Here is a 26,558-nt window from a genome sequence, read left to right as displayed (position 1 = left end):
TCGAAAATGTTAAGTTTTTCCTTTTATCTCCACTATTACGCTACCAACTTTTACAGTTTTTGCATTTAACTGTTTATTTTCCAAGTATATAAATCTTTAACTACTCTAGTGCTTGTTGTCAGTGCACTAGATACATTTTTCTACAAAGAATGCAATTCGGCAATTCAGTGCAACCTTATACAGATGGAAAAAAACCTTATCAACATTCTTCTTCTTTTCCTTTATGACATTGTGATTTAATTTAGGATTTAGTCCACGGATTAGAAGACTCTATATTAGAGATGAGATGCACGATACTCCAACAAATACTAGATACATTTTTTTATAAAGAAAGCAATTCATCAATTCAGTGCAACCTTGTACGGATGGAAAAAAAACCTTATCAACATTTTTCTTCCTTTCCTTTATGACATTGTGATTTGATTTAGGATTTAGGCCAGATTAGAAGACTATATTAGAGATGAGATGCACGATACTTCGACAAATAGCGATACTGATGTATCGTATCGTTTCGTTTTAAAGTACTAGTTTTGTGCAATACCGAATGAAAAAGTACTGGTACACAAAAAACCGGTACAGTCACGATCGGGCATCTGTCAAAGAGTAAAAAAAACTATATAATTTTTTAAATCTATACAATACAGTACCTATAAATCTTCCAAATCTTCTTTTTAAACGAGGCATATTATGTGGAAACATAAAAAACAGCATAAAAAGAACAAATTAACACTTTAACAAGATTTGTGATCTAACTGTAGTTGAGGAAATACTGCATTTTAGTTTTTTTTTTATAATAAAAAAAAGTAGTACGGTCCCGCTTCTAACATTCAAAGACAGCGACAGATTTAATTTCTTTAATTTAATTTTCAAATTGCTACACAATCATGTTTTAGTTTAGTTATTTACTGCTATAATATATGTCACTTTTTTAGAAAGTTGCACGTTCGGTATTTTCGGTATTTCAGTCAACGGTTGCCACTGCTGCCAGTAACCAATAAACTCCAACCGAGTATCGGAATGAAAAAACTGGTACTCAAAAAATCGTACCATACCGTGCATCTCTACTCTATATATGTCTCGTATCATGTTAAAGAAGAAGAAACTAATAGTAATCAGTTATCAGTTTAAATTTAAAAAAAGTGAGGTTATGGTTCATTTTGTCGCTTCTGTTACAATGTACAATTTTTTAAAGTAAAATGGATAAAGTGATCCCATTAATTTGATACTAGAAATAATGTATTAAATTTACATTTTTTTTACTGTTGATTTTTGTGGATATCCAAGAAAACATTTTTTTACGGCGGTTTTTTTTTATTTCAAGAACTTCTACGGCCGGAATCACCTATAAAACAACTTCAACTCTGTAAGTAACACGTATACTATTACAATTCAGTTTATGATGCTCTGATAATATACAAATACATTAATTTTCAGTGGAAATGATATAGACAATATACCAGCAACAGTCTCAACCACAAGAAGTTTTGAAACCACAACGAAATCGCCACAATTTAAGGATGAAGATAAGAGTACCATAAGTTGGAGGTAAATAATCTAAATGTTAATCTTATACCTATTGAAATTTAAAATTATGTTTTCTTGTAATTGAAAAAATTGGCTTCATGTAACTGATGACCTCTGCTGTTAAATCCGGCTTTGAAAACGTAGTTTTCTAAAATTTATTGATTATTTTTTAAACAAAAAAAGTTAGTAAGTACATCTCGTATAGGAAAAATTTTCATTAGACTTGATAAGTACCAATACTAATATGGTCAATTGCCTTCTTCATCATGAAAAATTACAAATACGTTGATTTTCAGTGGACATGACATCAACAAAGTACCAGGAACGATTTCTACTCAAGGAACTTTTGAAACTACAACAAAATCATCACAATAAGGATGAAGATGCGAGTACCGTAAGTTGGAGGTAAGTAATTTAAATGTTAATCTTGTATTGAAATTTAATATGATGTTTTCTTGAAATGGGAAAAATGTAAACACAATTAATTTCATGACGAACAAATGCACTTTCCATGTGCTGTCGGTTTTTCAGTCAACTTCAAAGAGATTTGCCTCACACAGTAGTGTTAATGTGGAGTTGATTTTCAGTGTATCTGTAATTTTGCGTCATTTTATTACATAAATGGATTTTTGTAAGACTGATGTTTCATTTTGTAAAAAATGTCCACTGTTCACAATTATATCTGATTGTATGTGGAGAGGGGGGGGAGGGAGGAAGGGGGAGGGAAGGGGAGAGAGAGAGAGAGTAATAAGGAACAGAATAAATTTACAATTTTCTCCACTGTCACAAACAGATTTTTAAGTTCTCGTTAATTTGATTTTCAGAAAAATTACTGTACCTCTCTAGTATCTGTAATAAATATACCAGTAAAATACACAGGGTGATTCACAAATGGTGACCAAAAATGAAACCTCGTATTATTTGGTAAATTTTAAGAGGAGTCTTTCCTATAAAGTTTTTATCTAGAACGCTTCGTTAGAAAGATACAGGGTGTTAAACTTCAAAAAATATTTTTAATTTTTTTAAATAATTTAAAGTGAAATAATTTGCAATTGGGCACATGTATCTATGTAAACATTGTGCAAAATCTGAGGGCTTTTACTAAAATTTAGATACTCCGGTGGTGGAGATACAGGGTGTCTGTGGCATATTTTTCTAAATAAAATAGTACGCCACTGCTTTACGGTAACAACCACGATATTTTCGGATTCGTCTTTCAATTTACTACAAATTACTACTCTCTTATGTTTTTCGAAAAAAGCGTGATTTTCGAGTAAAATCTAAGATAAGAACTGTTAAGAATTATTCTTATTTTCCAGATTTTGCAACAATTAAATCTGATTTTACGAACAACAATTTTTTTTTATATTTTTAACTCTAAGTTAAAACTGTATTGACTCATTAAGTCTATATTTTTGTGAGTGACTTTTTCCATAAAATGAAAAATGGAATTTTTCAGCTCTATATGTAGATTCACCACATTTTTTGATGATAGAAAATATGGTATATTTATTTTTCTAGTAGTTTATTTCTCGTATAATCATCCTGTTATTTAATTTTTTTTTTTTATTAAAGAAATGTGATAATAATAAATGAATCAACAAAGAAATCCGAGGATGAATTAACTACATCATATAAAGATGAAGATAATGGAAGTACCACCAACGTACCATATGTTACCAATAAGTATGTACCATACACTAGACCATTTATTAACATTGCGTCTTTCTTATTAAACATTTCTCTGTTGCAGTGATCAGAATACCTCGGACATATCAACTGAAGGGATTAACAAAGGAACATCGAAAGAATTTATCCTTGAAGGAGTGATTGACCAAAGTACGGATGAAAGGTGTGTAAAAACTACTTTTTTCAGTTTTGCATTTATTTTTGAAAATAAAATATATTTAAATACTTCGTGTGGATAAAGCATATGTTAAATAACTTAACGGAAAACTTTCTTTTCTTATTTTTAAGTTACTGTAGTTACTCAAAAGAAAGGTAAAATATTTTAGGTAACAAACAAAAAAACTCAACACCTTGCATCGTGTTTAAAAAATTGATCATGCCCACAAATACAAGTTAGTCCAATGTTGCTTCATTCACATGTTACAGTATGTTTTAAGCTTTTGAAAAACTTTGAAGAAACACAAATATGTCGAAAGATAGATTAATGAAGTTTGGGCTGGCGACATATCTGAATAAAAGTAAAAGTTCACTTAAAACAGTGGGAGAAATCCTGCAAACTCTAATAACTCAAACATATTAAGAACCGTTTTTAACAAATTTGGTCTGTATTTTTAAAAAATGGTTTAGTGGCTTCATTCGTATGGCACCCAAGTTCCATGCTTCTGAATCATACTGAGTGTATTTAAACGTTTGGAAACTGTTGTGCGATCAACATCCAAGGAGACAGCAAGTTCATCTTGCGTTTGACAGGAATCTTGGTCGAGTTTTCAACAGCAGTCGATAGTTTTGTTGGCTTGTTATTCGACATCTTTGGAGCTGTTTACACTTCAGAAAAATGACACATAATAAAAAGTACAGCGTAATGAGGAAGTTTTGACATGAATATAGTTACAGAAGTGTCCGATGCGATATAGCATAAGTTACACTATCTCTTGTAAATCCCTCAAAATTAATTCACGGTCCTAGTACATACATATTCAGTGTAGTAGCATTAAAAAAGTAAAATCTCTAATAGTTTTTTTTTTGTAGTTTGCTAAAAATGGCTTGTTAACTTTATATACTTGAAATTCTATAGGTTCAATTAATTCACGATTTCAAAGAAAAAATATTAATTATTAATTACTTAACGTAAATTTTAGAAGTTAATGTCGTAGATATAGGTTCTAATTGGCCCAAAGAAACATACGAAAAAAAAAATTCAAAAAGTTGGAATTAAGTTGTCCTTTACAACTAATAAAGTAGGACGTGCAAAACAGCGTTATAAACAAATTGTACCAGGGTCAGGCAAAAGCCGCTCGTGAATTCGCTCTTTTTGCCAAGGTAACTTTTCTTTATAATGTTAATTGTAATTAACTATTGAACGTATCGGACCAGGATTTTAGAGACAGTTAAAGAAAGGATTAAACTTGTATTTCCAAAAAGTTTTACACTGATAGTTAATGTAATAAACGTGCTAGCAGCAGTAAAAGTTAACGTTAATAAACGGCCTGCACGCGGGAGAGGGAGCGCCAGGCCCGCGCACGCGCGTAACGCCGCCCTCGTCGCGCGCGAGATTTTTTAACCAAGTCAATTTATTTTACAGTTAAAAAAATCATGAAGTATGACTTTAGAGACCCTTATTTGTAGGTAATTTAATTGCCTACAATATAAAATGACTAATTATCCGATAGGTTGTCTAGAAAAAAAGTGAAAAATTTGACACTTTTTGCAACTTAGTGTCACTTCTTTCAAGTTACTTTTTTGATATTATCATCTTACATACCCCCTCATAAAGTGCAATAGTCTACTAATAATTTTTTCACTTTCAAACACTAATTCGACTGGAGTAATGAAGCAATTTTGGAGTAAGGTATATTTAGCTACATTCTGGTCGCAAGATTATCTGGTATCATTTTCGATGCTTTATATAAGTACCCTGTATTTTCCCTCATAAAGTTGCTAAACATATGCTAAAATCAACGCAATAAAATTTCTGGTTATCTTAATTTCTCATCGTGCAAGCTCCATTTCTATTCTATCTGTTTAATTTTGAAATACCCTTTTGCTTTGTCCTCTTTTGTTATTTCCAAAATTTAGTACAGCAGCAAGTAGTGTTAATGGCCCTTTTTAGTTTCAAAATTAGTATAAGACAATACAATAAGTTTCAGCACCCATTTTATTGATCCTATAATTCGCACAAATTTAAAAACAATATAAAATAAAAATTGTCAGCTTTTTGTCAGTAACTTATCATCAAATTCTGTGAAATATCAGTAATTCGATTGACTTTGTATCTCATGATAACAGGGATCCTTAAGGTGCAGACATCTGGTATGTAATTTAATTTAATAAGTTTTGTAAATTTTTTATAATCAGCTTGGATTAGTTCAGTTGTTTGTCTGAAACAAATATTTTTTTCAGCACTACTACAGAAAATGATGCATACTTAACAACTACTGAATCTATCGATACTGGAATCAATGATACCTTATTCTACCGTGACGTTATTGCCACAGAAGTCACAAAGAATATTAAAGGTAATCAATTTGCATCTATAAATATGTAACAAAGATAGAGGATATTGTGATAAAGTAAGTCACGTCATTAACTATGGATTATATTCTGGGACTTATACTATTTTTCCTTTAGGTGACAATTTTCAAGGTACAGAGTGTCGATTACAATTTAAAATAATACAATGTTGTAGGGGTTTTCACTGCTTTTCCGGGAAAATTAAGCTTTATTCGAAAAAACTAGAAAAACAAACATGTCGTTGAAAGTAGCCACCACTTTTTTCCTATTTTCTGGCAGCATTTAATCCCATCGAAAAACCTTTCCCTTTCTGTCATTGAAGCGTTAATTTTTAATACTTTCAAACATTTCGAAACTGTTGTTCTCCTAATGATTCTGCAAGTACAGCGTTTGACATGAGTCTTAATGAAGTAGTGCCTCCAATTCTTCATCTTCAAACTACTTCGGTACACCAAAGCATTCCTTATTTTCAAAATCATTATTTTTGAAGCATCTAAACCAATCTCTGCACGTTGTTTGTGACAGCATGTTCCCGTAAGTTTCAACAAGAATTATGTAGGTTTCAGCGGCAGATTTCTTTCGAATAAAGTAAAATTCCCCGCAAATACCCTTATTCCGGCACAACATTCGATAGATTTAACGTAATGAAAGCACTTTTGCAAAATAGCATACACTGAGCTCCAAGCTAACTACTTGCATGTGTTCTGGTAACGCCATCTGTTGGAAAACTTATTCAACTCGACTTCCTTTTATTTTCCTAGAAAGCACAACCACAGCTGTTCCACCCTTGCCAACTACTTCAATATACACTTCTCACCCAACATACTATGGGAACTACCGGTATCCATCATTTTCTACAACGGAAGATGAAAATTCAAGCACCGAAGAAAGTACTTCCGAAAACATTTTATCAACAGCAAGGATCCCACTCTTACGATCACTTAGTGGAAGTCCTTACAGCACTGGCACAACAGATACAGCAAATTTGGAAAGTACAACTAATACTTTCCGAAAAATTCACTACAAAGGGGATACCACAGAACGTATAACAACAGGAGGAACTTTCGGAACTGAAAATGATTCAAGTACAACCGATTTATTTAGATCTACAACGAAATCTGGGCGCTTGACACGCACAACTGATGCTTACCATAAAAATAATTACGCTGACAGTACCACGGAAGATATGACGTCAGCTTCTGAAATGAAATCGACTTATAACGAATACGATACGACTGATGTACAAGAAGCTACGGGTGATTACCAGAGAAGTAATTACAAATACGCAAGCAATTTGCTTACAAAAGATATCACGACCGAATCTTGGGATTCGTCAACCGAGACGGAAACTGTCAGCATTCTCAATATGACGTATACGCAAACCACTACGTCTGTGCCTCTAACAACGACAGAACGGAAAAATCCCTTCACTTCACAACCAATGAAAGGTAAGATGTTTTTATATTAGAACAGTTATAGTAAAAAATATGCTAAAATTCCGTTGCCTGGTTAAAATTAAATTTTTATTATACTCCACAGAGTGATAATTTTGAAGTCTGCAAGAAGGGTTCAGGTGTTTTTTGTATATTTTGCAAAATTAATTTTTCTTCCTAGTGATTCAGTCACAATGTCATTAATTTTAAGGGAAGATAGGGAAAATGAATAAAATAGGAATACGCGATTAAAAAATTTTTTAAATTCTAATTCTGAAAAAAATATTTTCAACCCCTTTCCGGACCTCTCTTGACTGCTGACCAAGCTNGATATCACGACCGAATCTTGGGATTCGTCAACCGAGACGGAAACTGTCAGCATTCTCAATATGACATATACGCAAACCACTACGTCTGTGCCTCTAACAACGACAGAACGGAAAAATCCCTTCACTTCACAACCAATGAAAGGTAAGATGTTTTTATATTAGAACAGTTATAGTAAAAAATATGCTAAAATTCCGTTGCCTGGTTAAAATTAAATTTTTATTATACTCCACAGAGTGATAATTTTGAAGTCTGCAAGAAGGGTTCAGGTGTTTTTTGTATATTTTGCAAAATTAATTTTTCTTCCTAGTGATTCAGTCACAATGTCATTAATTTTAAGGGAAGATAGGGAAAATGAATAAAATAGGAATACGCGATTAAAAAATTTTTTAAATTCTAATTCTGAAAAAAATATTTTCAACCCCTTTCCGGACCTCTCTTGACTGCTGACAGGACTGCTGACTACCGTAATATGGGGTCATTAACCTAGCTATTAATGCGTTTTTAATCTGGATGGAGCTACATCGAATAAAGACACATGAAGTTCGAGAATGCAAAAGTATTTTGCATTCGAGATGCAAACAACATTTTTTCAAAAACTGCAATAAAATAAGGCAATTGTGTTATATAAAATGTAATTTATATTTGAAATTGTTTGAACCATATTTGAATCATGATGGTTTAGGCGCAGTGACTATTATATTATATATTGTAATTCATATTCTATGAGTGTTTAATTCAAAATGAGCTCCGAAACTGAAGACGAGCTTTTACGATGGGAAATAATGGAAGCACAAAGTGTTGTTTCACAATTGCATAATCCCCAAACAATCGTTAAGACAGTACGAGATTGCCTACAACGAATTCAAAGGGTGGTGTAGTGTGAAGAAAATTCAAACTTATTGATTTTTTTATCTAAAAAAATTTGTGGCTTTTTAAGGCACAGAAAGGTATACTTTCACCAAGTTTCGTCAAAATTAAGTTATTTTTGCGGAAATGAGAAATAAAAAACGAAAAATCAGAAAAAAAAATAAGATTGTCACTACGTTTTATAATTGAATACGAGTTTTTAGTATTAGGTATGTTCGATAAATATTCGGTTTGTAGTACATATACCTTATTGTGTGACTTATTGCTTTTCAATTAGTATGGTACCTACCTATTTAAAATGACACTACGGCTAAAAAAAACACTCGCTCATTCGTCCATAACTTTGTTATTAAAGATTTAGAATCTGCTGCACTTTGCTGCTCAAAGTTCCGTGCGAAGTAGTAAAAGTTGTCCAAATTGCGATTTTTTTTTAAATACCTGCAATTAAGTCCACTTTCATATGTCACTGCCACAATTGTGATATTTTAAGATCTCAACTCGTGATACTCTTATAAAGTATAATCAGAAATGTTTTCTACAAAATGTGAACAATATTTAGTGAATATAAAAAAATAAGGTATAAATCTTAAAACCAGTTAATTGTAAACCCTTCAACCACAAATTCTTGAAACCATAAACCTAAAAACCTAACCTAATAAACCTAAATTCATTAAACCAAACCCACGAAACCTAAACCAACAGGTTTATGGTTGTTTCGTCATGACTTTTTAACTGATCCTGTATACTTAATTTTTCTTTATTGTAATAGTTTTAAAAAAAATCTAAAACGTTTGTGTCTTATGATTTTTTGGTAGCTGTCTTACTTTAGGAGATAATCAACCATTTCCGTTCATATCAGCGACTCTGTATTTCTAATGTTTGTTAATAAAAAAATTTATTTTATTCATTTTAGAAACAACAATGTCTTATGAATCATTTATTAACTATACATAATATTTTTATTGATCAACTGGGCATTTAATTACTGTTGGTGACCTTGGAGGTATGCATTTTATTCATACCTTATCATCCATAATAATTTATAAAAATCCTTAAACGATTTCTATACGCTGGAATATTTAATACTCAAAATCAGTACTTTTTTCGATGGGCCTATGATATGAACAGAAGCAAAAAGGATCAAAGAACCTAACATAGAGTAACAAAAGTTACTAGAAGTCATTAGATTTATGTATTGTTGCCGCTATGAAGATATATTTTACTAAGTATTGTTTATGATTGTTCGGAGCAATACGTTACCAAATTAAATATAACTTAAGAACAGCTTTATTAATGTGTTCTTAGTATAATATCAAGCAAAAGGGCCTTAATTACCTTGCTAATACTATAATTGATATTAATAAACCTGTGACAGTTTAATAATAATTACAATAATTATAGTATTGTTGCCTTTATTTTATTTTGTATAAAATAATTGGAATGAATAATTAAATTTTTAGAATAGACTGACACTGTTTAGTCAAATGTCACTCTTCCACTTAAAAAAACCAAAAAGTTGGTAGGGATAAGCACAAAAAATAAACAGAGGAATACATAATTTGACCTAAGCTAAAATAATGCATAAAAATTAACAGTACAAGACAAACATTTTCAAAATATCCACATTTGACTTATTTTCAAAATGTATGTCAAAAAATCAAACATGACAATGTTGACAGTAACTATTTATTGCAAATATCCATTGCAAACTGATGGTAGATGTTCGAAAATTGCTATACTGCACTGTAACTAAAAATTGAAAAAGTATAAATTCTAATCTAACTAACTTACAGTAACGACTGCAACAGTGCAAGAGCATCTTGCAGTATTGGTAGGGATAAGAAGGAAATCTCCCGTGATTGTAAACACTCTTGGTTTTTTAGTTTTCGTATTAGGAATTGCAATTAGTATTGCAGATCTCAAGTCTTTAATGTCAGAAATTTGAATGTTGCAAAATTAACATAAAAATAAAAACTACATTTTATTATTTGTATTTAAATTATGATTTTTATTACCTTTGTAGCTACATACAGGGTGATTCACAAATGGTGACCAAAAATGAACCCTCATATTCTCTAGTAAATTTTAAGGGGAGTCTTTCCTATAAAGTTTTTATCTAGGACACTTCGTTAAAAAGATACAGAGTGTGAAACTTCAAAAAATATTTTTAATTTTTTTAAATAATTTAAAAACTAGTAAGTGAAATAATTTGAAATTGGGCACACGTATTTATGTAAACATTGTCCAAAATCTGAGGGCTTTTCCTAAAATTTTTCTAAATAAAATAGTACGCCACTGCTTTACGGTAACAACCATTATATTTTCGGATTCGTCTTTCAATTTTTTACAAATTATTACACTCTTATGTTCTTTTTCGAAAAAAGCCTGATTTTCGAGTAAAACTTAAAAAACCAACTGAAAACACTTTTAATTGTATGACATGACAAGCACTAATCATTCGGTTATTTATCCGAATAAAGGAATTAATAACATCATTTTTATAATTTTATTTGAGTAAATGCTCAAAAATACCTGCATTTCTACGAACACCGGCTGAACATCTTTTTAGTAACGAAAATGTAATTTGTTCGAAATTTATTGTTGCTTGAACCTGATGAAAAGCATTATTTATTCTTTGTTCTAAATGCTCAGAATGTCAAAGTTGCTATCGCAGCTCACGATGTAATTTTAAAAAGCTTTATATTCGAATATCGAAGTGTGTTCTCAGTTCATTTTTTAAGGTTTACTCGAAAATCAGGTTTCTTTTGGAAAATCATAAGAGAGTAGTATTTTGTAGAAAATTGAAAGACGAATTCGAAAATATCATGGTTGTTACCGTAAAGCAGTGGTGTACTATTTTATTTAGAAAAATATGCCACTGATACGTCCTAGATAAAAACTTTATAAGAAAGACTTCCCTTAAAATTTCCCAAAGAATACAAGGTTTCATTTTTGGTCACCATTTGTGAATCACCCTGTATATCTTATCCAGAGCATTTTATAAGAATTGCTGGACATTTTCTTCTGTAAAAATCTTCGATTTCTTGGCTAGTGTTTTTCAGAACGTTTTAACAAAGTTTTGAATTTTTTGTATCTTGAAATATCGATATCGTGTTTCACATTTATCGTTGCTTTTAGGATTGAATATATTTTCCATAGAGTCGAGAATTTCCATGTTTTTAATAAATCAAAGAAAAATGCAATGAAAACATTTTCAGAAAAGGTGTCCGTTTTCTTGTTGCCAATACCTTAACAGCGCATAATACTGTCCATATTCATGTCCCAATTTTTGTGGCAGGTTCTCGTTTATATTATTTGCATAATTTGTAATTCAAAGAAAACGTTCCATATTATATTTCTTACCAGGACCCTTTTTTTGCACACACACCAAAAGAAAATAAAAATTAAGTTTGTTTCAAAATTGTACATAGTACGCCATCTGTGACAGAGACAAAAATAACCCCAGAAATTAAATTTACCGAATATGGCCTAAACAGTAGATGTCATGGGATAAATCAATCTTTTTTAATTCAATATAAAAAAATTTTATTTTCTTTCCTGCTAGTTCCGGCTATTATTATTATAAAATAATAATAACATAAAATATTTGTTGAATTTTGCTATAAATAAAATTTGAATTATTCTGTGGAGAAACATTTTTCTCCCAGTTCCGTCAAATCATGTTCAGCCACTGTAAATTAGTAAAAACAGAACAAAGAAGCAGACGACATGCCATTTACAGCTACAAATATTAACTCCTATTTTTATGTGGTATGTAACTCAGGGACGATTCCAGAAGTTCTCAAATAAGTTTTAACAATTTTGGTTATTATTATTTTAAGCGTCGTTTTGCAGCTTCAACGATTCTGAGTATTAATAATGCCTATTATTAATAAACACCTTGTATATCTAATATACTTTACAGCTACTACACCACCTTCCGCTCCTCAAGCTTGCGCTTCAAAGGTATGCAAGAACACCGCGTCAAAATTATTGTATCTAATGAACCACGATGATGACGATAGTTGTGAGAACTTTTTCGATTTCGCTTGCGGAGGTCAGAAAATCGACGAAGAGTATCCGAAGAGGAAGAACCTCAAGATGTTAATCAACTATCTGGACAGGATAAATGGTTCCGCCCATAAGTATTTGATGGATTTTAAGACGTTCTATGGTAGTTGTGTGAAGCACGAACAGAGTTTCAAGTTCATGCCAAGACTGGAATTCCGTAAGTAATATTTTAGTTTTGTTTTGAGATTTTGATTGTACAAGAGCGCCGTCAACTCAGGTTATGATTTATTTTGTATAGCGGCTGCCCGTTTTTCATGCCATACTGTGGGAATTTGTTATCGTGGGTGATTGATTGTCAAATTAGAGCAATATCACGGAATTTAATGATGAAATTAACAATTATTTCATTTTCAGTGATCACTAGCCCAAATATGAGTCTAACCGAGCTATTTGCTGAACTAATTTTGACTCAGTCTATGCCATTATTTGACATTGGAGTAGATAATAAAATGGATAGTTACATATTCGAGGTTTGTATATGTAGTAGATAGATGTTCTATTTTTATCAGGCTTTTGACATAGCGTATATAGGGTGAGTCAACGCTTTGGCAAAGTTAATTTACCGCTTTTCCGCAAAAAGTGAATATACATTTTAAGCAATGCTTTTTTGTTTCTGTTTCTTTAGCCCTAGTACGTCAACGCTATGTATGGTAAAAAAAAATGTTGATATTGTGAAAAATCGTATCATATGAGGAATGATATGATGTGAAATATAAATATCCACTCAAATACAGGGTGTTCCATTTAAAAAAATATAACTGTGGTCAACCATTCAAAAAACGAATCACCCTGTATAAGTAAAATTATTTTTAAAATGCCCCCCCTCCCCCTTCATCTTCAAATATTTTGCCTCAATTATATTCTAGCGGTAAATCAATTTTGCCACAGCATTGACTCAGTGTAATGTACAACAATGAGTTTACAGTGATGAATATTTTTTCTCGAAATTTGCAACAAACTATATTGAGGTGGTGAAGAATCCGGTGATACAGGCAGATTTTAAATAATAAAATATCTAATCAATTTTTATCTAAATAAACTCTGGGAAAAAAATAAACAGTGGGGTTTGATAATAACACAGGCCAACAAGGAAAAAATTCCAGAGATCAGACACTGCGTTTCCGAAGGCATTTGGCGCGCTGAATCCGAATCTGGCCTCAGAATTGATCCATCACCCTAGGTTTCCGAGATATTCTAACCTAAAAGTGCAAAAAACACGTATTTTTGCTATTTTCAAGGTTATGTAACTTGGCGAAAAAAATTTTTTTTCTCAAAACTGAAAATATCATTGGAAACTACTATCTTTCCCCTTCAAAACGCATTTTTTTATTTGTAAAAAGCTTTATTTTTCGCGGAGATATCGTCGATTAAAGATGATCAGTATAGCTACCTTATTAAACCATGGCTCGACCTATAACACAATTAATGGGTATTATGGGTTATTGGGTAATAGGGCTTGAAGTTAACCTTCCTGACGATTAGGGCTCACAGCGCTTAGTGTTGTGGGGTTATAGGGCTTGGGATTAACCTTCCAGACATATAGGGCTTGGGGTTAACCTTCCTGACGATTAGGGCTCGCAGCGCTTAGTGTTATTGGGTTATAGGGCTTGAAGTTAACCTTCCTGACGATGAGGGCGCTCGCTCCGCTTAGTGTTGTGGGGTTATAGGGCTTGGGGTTAACGTTCCTAACAATTAGGGCTAGCAGCGCTCAGTGTTATGGGGTTAGCCATGATGTAATAATATAGCCATACTGGTTATCTTAAATTGACGATATCTCCGCGAAAAATAGAGCTTTTTCCAAATAAAAAAATGCGTTTTGAAGGGGAAAGATAGTCGTTTCCAATGATGTTTTCAGTTTTAAGAAAAAAATTTTTTTCGCCAAGTTACATAACCTTGAATATAGCAAAAGTACGTGTTTTTTGCACTTTTAGGTTAGAATATCTCGGAAACCTAGGGTGATAGATCAATTCTGAGGCCAGATTCGGATTCAGCGCGCCAAATGCCTTCGGAAGCGTAGTGTCTGATCTCTGGAATTTTTTTTTTTTTGAAATTTTGTCGGCCTGTGTAATTGACACTGTATAGTCCAATCAATCTGTCAGAGCCTTATGTTAAATTTGCAAAAAATACCACCTGGAAACAAAAAATATGAATAGGAAAAAAAATTCTAAGAAAGCTAGTGTACTTTTCCTGTGGCGTATAAACGGCGAAGTTAACCTAGAAAATTAATAAAAGTCAAAAAAACGTTTTTTTCGCTAATAAATCCAATCAAAAAAAGTTAAATGAGAAAGTTGTAGCTATTAAAAAAAACCTATAGATTCATATTTTTAAATATATCGATTGTTATATTATTTTTCGAGAAAAAACTGGTCAAAAATCGACTTTTGTTGTTTTTGCTGTATCTCTTGCACATTAAGGTTTTGAAACTTGTTGCTTGATGTAAATGTAGCCCTCAGCAAGCAAAAAAGTACCTATTTTTAAAATTAAAAATATTAAAAATTTTTCGAGTTATAACGATTTTTCGAAAAAGGCCATCTCGAAAATCGCCTCATTTTTCTTGACGAATAGTCGTAGAGAAACGAATCAGGGCTCATTTTTTCCTTAAGAGTTGTACTTTCATGGTAAAAAAGAGTGATAAAGATTTTATTCATTTCAAGTGTCCAAAGATGACTTTGAAAAAAGTAAAAATTTTTTGCTCACGTTTTTCTTGAATATCTTTTTCGATTTTAATTTCTTCAATAATGTCTATTACAAAAAATTCCACAGTCCGCTATTTAAGCGCTACAGCGACCATTCTTACAGAGATTGAAGTTGAAGACTTATATTTCCAATAAAAAAATACTGTGGTTCATTTTAGCCACTTTTGCATTTTTAATTGTGCGTCAAACCGAAGCATTCGAGTGCGGCGCGAGCTAACTGTAGCGGGCGGCGGAGTGGGGGTAATGCTACTCGGCCGCTCCGAAAACTGAAGCGCTCTTACTTTCAAAATCTTCATTATCTCGACGTCTGGACCACGTACAAAAATTCTTTTGTACTTAATTGGGAGTAGCTCGACGAGATAAACCAAAATATGACGTTTACGACAACCTCAAAAGCATAATTGCCTTTGAAAGATGTAATTTTCCTTTAGTCTAAAATTCTCTCACCTCTTTTCAACATTTCAATAATTGTTTATGAAATAAAGTAAGTACAACGTTTTATGGTAATTATATCTTTTTGTTATATAAGTATTACAAAAATATTTATTTAATTATCGTACAGAAAATTACGTGGTATAAAAATATTCGTCAATTACATTTTTTATTTTCACAGCTTATTAACAAGCAAGTAACAAGTTTTAAAACCTTAATTCGCAAGAGATACAGCAAAAACAAAAAAAGTCGATTTTTGACGTTTTTTTCGATATATCTCGAAAAGTAATATCGATATATTTAAAAATACAGATCGATAAGTTTTTTTAATAGCTCCAACTTTCTCATTTAACTTCGATTGGCGTTCAAGTTTTTTTTTTTATTAGCGAAAAACCGTGTTTTTGACTTTTATGAATTTTTTAGGTTAACTTTGCCGTTTATGCGCCACAGGAAAAATACACCATCTTTCTTAGAATTTTTTTACCTATATCACCATATTTTTTGTTTCCAGGTGGTATTCTTTGCAAGTTCTTCTACCTATTGATTGGACTATTACTTTGACTTTGATAGTTGACACTTTTTTTTGATAATTGACACTTCAATTACTATTGTAAGATATTTGCACACTAAACACTGTACATTCTATTTTCTTCCTGGATTTGGTGAAACAAAGTTTCCAAAATGTGCGTTTTTTACAACAGCAACAGGGACACATTAAAATATTACAATTTAACCAAACTTACCTTAGTCCAAAAGATGATAGGTACTTATAAATATACATGGCCTCAACGTAAAAAATTTGTTTTCATTATTTTTAAGTAACCTTTACAAAATTACAGATATTGCAAACATTTCTGGGATCGGATGTTCTTTGAGGTCATGAATTCAAATCCGATAATGTTACTTATTGGAGGGCACCAGACTTGTCCTACGGAAAAAATGTAAACAATTATTATGAAACATTTTGTAAATTTCAAGACAATTGTTTTCAGTTTTTAAATAAATAAAATAAAATGTATCGATTTTGTAGTACGAAAATAGTGTTGTGCTTAAATTTTAGCTGGAATTTTAGTAATTATGAATCTCCTAAACAGGAACTTAACTTTTAATCAAATTACGTATTTGGAAAATATGTAATTAAAGCACCTAAAGATTTACGTCATACGTATTAAAAATAATTTAGGTACTTATCAAAAAGCAAAGTTTGAAACCATTGTTTATTTTTGTTTTTCAAAGCCTACAAAGTATTTAAGTATTTCTTGAGTTCTCGAACAACTTTGTTAAATACAGTTTTTAGCGAGAACAAAAATTAAAGGCACTTTGTTTAGGAAAAATTTCACATTTTAAAATTTTTTGGACGCCCTGTACGTTTTCTTATATCTTTGATTACTGCCCATGGCTTCCCAAGATCAGCAAAACTTTTTATCAAGAATACCTTGTTCTCGAAAAATTAACAATAAAAAAAGTTTACAAGAGTGCGATATCCCATCCGTGGACAGACTGTATAAGCTCTGCTTTTATCATCTGGAAATTGAGATATAACTAAATCTTTCTGCTTATAATTTTGCTCTTGAAATGTGCTTTGTATGAACGTAGGAATGGTTTTTGTATGAACAGTTTGAAGCTTTATTCCTCAAAATCGATTGCTCTATTCAAAACTCTAGCCTTCGTCTTTTAATAATGCAACCACTGTCAGAAGGACAACCTACCCCCTGTTTTTTTTTTCTTAGATTACCCTTCCGGGAAAGAGTTCTTTAAAGAATAGCGTCCAGGGCTGGTCATTGATGGATCAAATTAGGAAGGAATGCTTAGACACGCTCAAATTGTCAAAGAGAAAGCCTGAGATAAATTTGGACAAAGAATATTCGTCACTGCAGATTTGTCAGAGGGAGCGTTTTAAAAATATCGCTGAAGATTTTGTAGAAGAAATAAAACGGTTTTTGGATTATAGTCCTGTATTCAATGAGGTAAGTACGATTTCTGACATACTATAAAAATTTTATATGTTAGGTTTAGCGCAGCGTTAATATCAAGATTAATTCAATATACAGACAAATAGAATTTGAAAATCAAAACAGAAAATCCTTCCTAATTTTAAAGAGGTTATGTTGGTATGAAACTGGCCTTAACGACTTTGACTTGGAAAGTGCTTAAAATGAAACTATGCACCAATGCATAATATTCACTATTTATAATTCATTTTTTTTTGTGTTTTTGAAGTACAATACATTTATGAAAATGCTTCCCTTACAAATTTCTCATTTGTAAAAAAATGTTTACACTTTATTAGTATTCTTCTACAGCTCTGATAATATCAATAATACAATAACATGTTGCGACAAGTCAGTTATTTAACTTCTTATTGTTGTCTACTATTAATCATTATTGACTTAAGACTTATTGAATTTAATTCTTACTTTGATAAACAACTAAAGGGTTCTAAAGCTTTGTAATAATTGGAATAATTACATTTTCATCAACATATTAGTGTGTGGGGGCATTCCATCCCAAATCGACCACTTTTATTTAACCTTGACCCCTTTCGATTTGGCCGAAACTTTTTTATTGTTGTCTACCCCATTGAAAACCTCTCAGAATTTTTTCAAATTTTTTCCCACAACTCAAAAAAAAGATGAATTTTTGAAAAAAATAGCTTTTTTTTAAATCACTATAACTTTTTCAAAAATTGAATTATCGGGATGTTTTTTTTTTAAATTTTTGTTTTTAAATGTACTTTTTGAAAAAAAAGATCAAAATTATCTGGACCCATCATCACTTCTTTTTTTCAATTTTCGAAAAAAAACGAAAATTTCTCGATTACCATTTTTGAATATTTTTTTTTTCTTATAAAAAACTGACATTTTTTATAAATCCTCGAACTTTTTCAGTGGTGTTTTTTCGTTTTCTATTTTTTTTTTCATTGATCGAAAAAAAAATTTTTTTTCAAATTTAGCTTATTTCGCATACCATTTTGAAAATATTTGAAAATTTATCTAAATCCCAAAAAAAAATTCTATGCAGCGATTGATGACAATTTCAAAAAGTCAAAAGAGGATGGTTTCCAAATGATTTATTTTAGTTCAAATGCGTTGCCTTTTTTTAAAGCCCACTATTCGTCCAAAAATGGACCAAATAACTTTTTTTTTTCATTTTCTTTGTTTTTCGAAAAAAAATATAAAAATAGTATTCAAAACGATCAATTTTTTTCTTAACTTTTTCAAAAAGAAAAATAGCTTTTTTTATGTTTACCACTTTCAATTATTTCTTTCATATATATTTTTTCATTTTTGGGATTCTAGGTATATAAATTTTCAAAATTTTTCAAAATTGTGTTGAAAAAAAAAATTTTTTCAATCAATAAAAAAAATAGAAAACGAAAAACACCACTGAAAAAATTTGAGGATTTATAAAAAATGTCAATTTTTTAAAACGAAAAAAAAATTCAAATATGGTAATCGTCGAGAAATTTTGTTTTTTTTTCGAAAATTGAAAAAAATAGTGGATAGGTTCAGATAATTTTGATCTATTTTTTTTTGAAGAAGTACATTTAAAAACAAAAATTTTGAAAAAATAAAACGTCCCGATAACTCAATTTTTGAAAAAGTTATGCTTATTTAAAAAAAAGTTATTCTTTCAAAAATTCATCTTTTTTGAGTTTGGTGAAAAAATTTGAAAAAATTCTCAAAGGAGGGGCGAAAGTAATAAAAAAGTTTCGGCCAAATCGAAAGGGGTCAGGATTAAAAGTGGTCGATTTGGCGTGGAATGCCCCATATGTATTAATAGTGAAAGTAAAATGATAGTAAAATCCTCAAAAATTATTTTCGTGTTATGCTCCTTAAAATTCCTGGGCATTAATACGCTTGAGACTGTATTACTTTATCGTGTCTTTGTTCGAGTCGCCGCCGTTTTACCTTCAAAGCACAGCTCAAACGCATCAATTGCGTTCCATAGAGTTCACCAATTATGGTTTCGGTCATTGAAACAGCTCATAATTCACAACACCAAGCTGGTTCCACGAAATATAGAGCATGAGCTTCAGACCGTGCATATTCGGCCTTGCCGTCGATGTTGATGCATAACCAGACAAACCCTACGATTTTCTACGCTTGGGATTATTATAACGCATCCATTTTTCATCGCTAGTGACGATACCATGCAAAAAAACCATTTCCTTTTTGCCGTTGAAGCAATTGTCAACACGTGAAAAATCGCCCTTCAACCTCTCTCGACTTCATTCGTATTGCAACCAGTTTCCTTGCTTTTGGATCATACCGAGTGGATTTATACATGTGGAAACTGTTGTGCGATCAACATTCAACGGTTCAGCAATTCGTCTTGCATTTGACTTGAATCTTGGTCGAATAATGCTTCCAGTTCCTAATCTGCGAACTTTTTCGGGCATTCGTTGTCAACTGTATCGGAATCACCACTTCTAAAAAGTCAAAACCAATACTCACACATTGTTATATATATACGCATATGCACCGTAAGTCTCCAACAGCACTTAATGACTTTCAGCAGCACTTTGAATTAAACAGGAAAAGTAAAACTTCCAGCAAATGGTGTTTTATTAGCTTGCAATTCGACATCTCAGCGTTCTCAGTTTGTGCTCGGCATACCTGTTCAATTGTTGAAAGGTTGTTCGTTGTGTACACAAGTAGGATCTACAAATACAACAGTCACGTCACAGTCTTTCTCCCCCTACCCCGCTCATTAATGTGCCGAGTGGAACAAGCATTTTACGGGTTGCAACAAAATTAAGTTTACTGTAAAAAAAAGGAGATCGGTCATTGCAGAGTATTTTTTTATTGAAGTAAAAATATTCAATTACAACATGTGTAAATAAATGAGGTAGTAGCGATTAAAAAAAAAAATCTCGGCTCCTTTTTGTCGTAGAACATTTTTTTTTAATTCGTGAAAAAATGTCAGCTTTCAAATGGCAATAATGCCATTCCGTTTAAATTTCAACGATAAGAAAAAGATCTACATTTTTCGACCCAAAAAAAGAAGTCAAAGTTTCTGTAGATTTTTCGCATAATTCCAATTATTTGCAATACTCGCATAATTTGCACAGAAAACTACAACTCTTAACGAAAATTATAAGCTCAAGATGGGTCTATAAGCTCAAGATGGGTCACGTTAAGTGCATTATGATTTATTGAAACTCAATATTTGCAAAAACTATCCAATATTTTGCAATTTTACATAAATGGACTTATTCTACTTGCCAAAGACTACATATTTTGAAAGTTTCATAAAAAAATCTTTTTTCGTTTTAAAAAATATGCAATTTTTTTAACTAACATTAAACTAAACATTTTTTTCTAAAATGTTTAGTTTAATTTTTAAATGAAAAAAACTGTCTTTTGCAAACTTTGGACGCCATTTTGAAAATGAAGCCCTAGCAATCAGCTGGGGTAAAGTAGTTCTTATTTTGTATACCCAAAGTATTTCTCATGATTAGGCGATCCTGAAAAAATTTCAACTCAATCCATTGAGCGGTTTTCAAACTATATGATTTTTAAAATTCGAATATTTGTCTCATCCGTGGCAATGCAATGACGTCACCGCATGGGACAGTCAGCCGGCTTGAAGTTTTTGCATCTGCAGAATGTTTTAGCGTTTGTGCATATTAAATTTAAAAAATGGAAGCAAATTTCGTAAAAGCAGACTCTTCTAATTTGCCGGTTTGTTAATGGTTATGGATTTTTTTATTAAAAACTATGACTTTATCAGTGCTGAGATGAGAGGAGTAAAAATGCAAAGGTATGTTTCAATAATGTGTAAAGCTTCTTTAAAGAACGTTTGTAGCAAAAGTTTTGATGTTTTTGTACCATAAAAATAGTAAATGAGAATAAGGATTTTGCGTTTAATTGGACGAAACCGTTTCTGTTACAGGTTTCAAAGATTTACCTAATCAAATGCTAAATTCTTGTTACTATTTTTATTTCCATGGAAACTACATAAAATCTACTTAATATCTTATAAATATATTAATAATATAATATTTATTATGTATTTTTATATAAATACTATATGTATCTGTATAATATTCACAAAAAAATCAACAATGGAAAAACACTAACACTAGTGTAGTGTTTCTAGAGGATACAAAAGTGTTTATTACATATCTAAATTAACGTTGCTTTCAAAATAAATAATTTTTCAAATAAAAGATATTAAAAAAAAACAAATCAAAAAGTAGAGACTAATAAACTATTGATTTTAGATCCGCACGACAAAATTACAGAGACATTATTATTTTCTTAGGTGTCTTCACACTAGGGAACAATACAATATTTATATTTTTTTTTCTGTTCTGTGTCTTCCATATTGCTAACAAAATTCGGTATCTTAACGTACTCAATCCAAATTAACAGGCAACTAAAACCCGACTGCCCGAATGACTGACAACACAGGCAAGTATGCGGCATCGGTTTCCCATGCGGTGACGTCACACCCGCCGATTCAGCGGATGCTCAGCGCGTCAGTTTATGATTTTTTTTGGATGATTTGTAGGCGATATAAAATTCTAATTTTTTGCAGAAAACCTTAAAATTGCAGTATCTTTCCATTAAGCAAATAAAAAACATTTGCTGAATGAACCCATTCTACGGAATTTTTCATAATTTTTACGTCTTTATTCACTGAACTAAATTTTGGCAAAAGAACGAGGTATTTTCAACAATTTGACTGGCCTACTATGCGCCTGTTGCATTTCCCCTTATTTGAACTTGCTGGTTTTGTGATAAAATCATATCATGCTATCATATTCAGTTTTTGATGGAATTTTTTTAATAACATCAATTAGCACCAAAACAGTATGTCTTATACCTAATTTTATTTAATAAAGCAACTCTTAAATTCAACAAAAAATTATTTGGGACACTTTTTTGTTTTATTGATATTATCAGAACTACGAAAAAGTCCGTCTTAAATAAAAATATAAATACCTATTTTAGACAAACCTAGAGAATCTACTCTCCGTGATGGACTGGATCCAGGTAAGAAAAATTCAGACCAATCATCGCCTCGTTTAACTAAGCCTTTTTCAAGCGTTCCTTGCCCGAGGAATATGACATTCAGCAAACGCTGATCGACAAGGACTATGGAATGTCATCAATTGAGGGCCTAAAAAGTGCGATCGATTCTAGTTTCGTTGAATGGGAAGCAATTTTCAGAAAGATAACATTCCAAGGAGCTTCAGATAGAACTCTTATCGTATATTTCAAGAATTATTTGGAATCGCTGTTCAAGATGTTGACGAATAAATTTAATAAATGGTATGTGTCCTTGTTACGTTTTTAACTGCAACTATACAGGGCATTCCAATACTCCACGTCTTATTTCCAAATTGACTGTTTCCAGGGAACTTTTTGACATGCTCTGGCTTTACTCGAGGCTGCAACTCTACGTGAACACGGTCGTTTCGAAGGAACGGGAGGACCGCGAGATGTACTGCATGGATTTGGCCAAGCAGATCATGCCCAATACTGTTTCCGTCATAACCTACAAGGTGACGGGTGACCAGACATTTGCGACCTATAAAGTCCAAAGCTTTTTCGAAAAACTCAAGCAGAAACTGACGGAGTCGATACAAAATTCGAAATTGGAGGACGCCACTAAGGACATGTTGCAGGAAAGGCTAAAAAAAGTTTCCTTGGGGATGATAACGACTGGGGACCATACCGCCGCTATCAATAACAATCAGGTCCTCACCTTAACGGAGAATGATTATCAGGCGAACGTTGTGGAATCCTTGAGGAATTACAGAAGAATCGTGTATTCTCTGGCTGGTACAGAAGCTACTCCTGCCTCTTTGTAAGTATAAAATATATTTTTTTATAATAATAATAATAATTTACTAATGACAATCCATTATAGTCTTTCCGAAGTCAGTTGAACATGTAANTAACGATCTTCCAGATGGACTGCATTTCCACCCTCCAGAGATCCAAAAATTTTTTAGTAACGCCACGCCATCTATACAGAAAGATTTGAACTAACAGTTCTAACTACAATTTGAAGCTATTCGAGGGACCTAACAACCTCAGTTTCCGGAATTAAAATAAATTTCTTAATTTTGGAGATATTAGCAGCGGGAGTGTTAAATGGCACATCCTGTATGTTAAAAGTCAAATTTTCGCTGTATAAAATGCGAAAAGCTGTCACCTTTGACAGTAGATAGAAGATAAAAGATTTTTAAAGCTTCGCAAATGATTACAGTGATATTTTTAAAACGTCAAGATCATGAAACCAAATTAAGAATAAAAGTGGGCCCAGATTTGAACCCTGAGGTAATTAATTATAATTTTATAACAAGTAAATTATTAATGATATAAAAATAATCATGTTTCATCCATAAATTGTTTTTGACAGTTTTAGTTGTCTATTGAAGGTATTTTAGCGTAATTTGATACTTTTTTTTTGGATATTAAATACGTTATTGTTATCCAATCGTGCACGTGCCGTAAGTTCGCGACGGACGTCTTTTAATTGGAGCTAATTGACAAAAGATATTTCCAGCAGTAAATTTGAATCCGGGCGGAATCATATCGATCGTGGAACCTGAGAAAATTTCATCTCGAGCCGTTCAAGTTAACGAGCTTGATATTTCTTGTTTCCAATCAGCTAAGTGGGAAGGGCGCACAAAAGAATGTTGAATTTTAATTGCTGTTCATTTCCCACCCTTTCTTATAAAAGTTATTTCGCATCAGAAATTAAATTCTTGTAATTTTCATGTTTTTGCTCTTGCCCGTTTTAAGATCATTAAAAAATTAAGATTATATTATTACACTCGAAGAATCTCTGATGAAAATTGTTTCGCACCGGTTTTTGCCCACCCCCCCCGAGAAATGAAAGTGACTGGAAGTTTGTCATTATTGTATTATTTCGCGGCTCGGCCTCGCTTCGCAAAAACTGTAGCGATTTTTGTGAAATTGAATTTGAACGCCCTTCAATTATCTCCGCCAGACACGGCGGATCCTTTAATTTGTTTCTGCTTCGACCTTGATCCTATAACACAGTTCTGGTAGTAGGTACACCTCTTGCCACACTCAAGTTAATGGCAGGGTGCGTGCTCCAAAAAAAATTCAAATAAAAAAAGTCAAATCTTCAATTCTTAGTGCTTTAAATAACTCCAGTATTATTTGACCGATTGTAACTAAATCCGATGTATAGTCTTTCCGGAAACAGTTGAACATATAAAAAACACCTGGCAATAAAATTTAATTACTTTCATAGGCGTCAATAAATAAGTTTTCTAAAAAATTATAATAATTTGTATATAATGTGTAGAAAATTTCTATTATATGTTCATTTGGCCAACAACATATTTTAATAATTATTTAAATTAAACAATTTTATTTTATTGATGGTAAATTTCGTTTTGTTCCGTTTCAAAAGGTCTCCAAAATGCCATGTAATAATATTATTTCTCCGTTTCGCAATTGTAATATCAATGATTAATAGAAAGTGCCTATAATAAATTTAAAATTGCCTGAATCACACCAAATTCCGCATTGCTGCACTGCACTGCTGGGCAATTTGTCAACCACTTGTCAACAGCTGAGATTTATTGTCCAGTGGCTCAATGCAGCTGTGCTTGTATTTCGTTTGCCCTCGCTCGCATTCTTGCGTCAGCGACCGAACCTGGTACATACTGTCAACCTCTTGGTTCTTCAATTGATATCGGAAAGACTATACCGTAGGTCGAAGTTATAAAATGATAATGAAGGACAATTTACTAAATCGTATATCAATGTGTTTTAAATGAACTAAGAGATTTGCACAAATCCTCAGTGATATCAGAAAGACAACTATTGTAATATCTTCGTAACTAATTGGATGGGGCTACATATGAAATAAAGGCTTATGCCTATTTGTACGCGGACAATATTAAATAGTAACTGTGACAATAATTACCAATAATATACGAGACCACTAATTAAATCTAAAATAAACAACAAATCCGCATCATGTCTATGTTTTCATAATTTCATAATTAATTTCATTCAGGTAAATTCAGAAATACGTAAAATAGTTCTTTTTGCACTATTTACAATATATCACTTTTGAAAAACTTTAATTCTTTTAAATAACATAAACTATGAAACAGAAATAAATAATTAATGATAAATGAGATACACAAAAATAAGTAAATAATCTACTCGCCTGATTTTTTACGGCATATGACATACTTGAAACATTGTGGATAATCTATGAGTACTGAGTACTTGTACCAGTAGTGGCGGACAAAGCCCCTCTTAAATGTTGAAACAATCTTATAAACTTATTTTTATTTAGTACTTGCTAGTCGGTAAAATCATCTGATATCGTCTTCTTGCAACAGCATCGTTTTCTTCTAACAAAAAAGTATACTCTAACTCTTTTTGCTAGTAGGCGCGTCACACTTGCCTACAAGCCTAGGAGGGAACTGAGGCCGACTCAAAGCTGCTTATAGTTTTAGTGTTTTAGTTTGCGCCGTCGCGGTTAATGTACGCGTTGCATAGTACGCGGGTAGGGTCTGATGTCAGTGTGAGAGATAGTACAAAGGTTTTTGGGATAAGAACAAGACGGGTATTAATTTAAAGTAAATAAAAAACGACTTCCTTACAACAAAACAAAGTAAGAGCAAATTTAACGTAATTTAATAGATACTTATTATAATGAGCGTTCAAATAAAAACGTGGTCGAAGTTGGCTCTGACACATTGGACGTAGGGAGTAGCTTATAGCGACCAACTTAACCTCATCTCTAAACGAGCTGTATAGCAGCTGTCAGTTTCAATAACGTTAATGACTATATAACTTTATTTTAAAGAATAATCGTGATAACAATAACAAACAATTAAAGGAGCTGCGGAAAGTGTCCCCCTCCTTGTTATAACAATAAATTAAAGCAGCTGCTGAAAGTGTCCCCCTCCTTGTTCCAAGCACTTTTCACACCTGTTCCTCAAAGAATTAAAGACATTTTCTAAGATGCTCGGGGTATTGTTAATTTCACG

General features: G+C 32.0%; 1 protein-coding gene across 2 annotated transcripts in view; it reads left to right on the top strand.

The window, feature by feature from the left end:
* Window positions 1–1,449: 1,449 nt before the first annotated feature.
* LOC108907757 (endothelin-converting enzyme homolog) overlaps window positions 1,450–26,558 on the top strand; it is a 47,898-nt gene continuing 22,789 nt past the window's right edge. Inside the window, exons 1-13 of one of the 2 annotated variants that reach the window (XM_023454725.1) lie at window positions 1,450–1,545; window positions 1,821–1,929; window positions 3,100–3,210; window positions 3,278–3,376; window positions 5,614–5,729; window positions 6,486–7,030; window positions 7,487–7,628; window positions 12,280–12,582; window positions 12,780–12,895; window positions 17,284–17,520; window positions 22,516–22,557; window positions 22,610–22,836; window positions 22,922–23,374. In XM_023454725.1, coding sequence (XP_023310493.1) covers window positions 1,826–1,929; window positions 3,100–3,210; window positions 3,278–3,376; window positions 5,614–5,729; window positions 6,486–7,030; window positions 7,487–7,628; window positions 12,280–12,582; window positions 12,780–12,895; window positions 17,284–17,520; window positions 22,516–22,557; window positions 22,610–22,836; window positions 22,922–23,374 — 2,495 coding nt within the window. In that variant the 5' untranslated portion in view covers window positions 1,450–1,545; window positions 1,821–1,825. Of the gene's footprint in view, window positions 1,546–1,820; window positions 1,930–3,099; window positions 3,211–3,277; window positions 3,377–5,613; window positions 5,730–6,485; window positions 7,173–7,486; window positions 7,629–12,279; window positions 12,583–12,779; window positions 12,896–17,283; window positions 17,521–22,515; window positions 22,558–22,609; window positions 22,837–22,921; window positions 23,375–26,558 lie in introns of both variants that reach the window. The other variant, XM_018711552.1, reaches the window with a different exon arrangement.

This window comes from Anoplophora glabripennis, unplaced genomic scaffold (assembly GCF_000390285.2).
Source record: "Anoplophora glabripennis isolate ALB-LARVAE unplaced genomic scaffold, Agla_2.0 scaffold393, whole genome shotgun sequence".
Lineage (NCBI taxonomy): Eukaryota > Metazoa > Arthropoda > Insecta > Coleoptera > Cerambycidae > Anoplophora > Anoplophora glabripennis.
The sequence above is the reverse complement of the archived record's forward strand: the minus strand, read 5'-3'. Positions and strand labels throughout refer to the sequence as shown.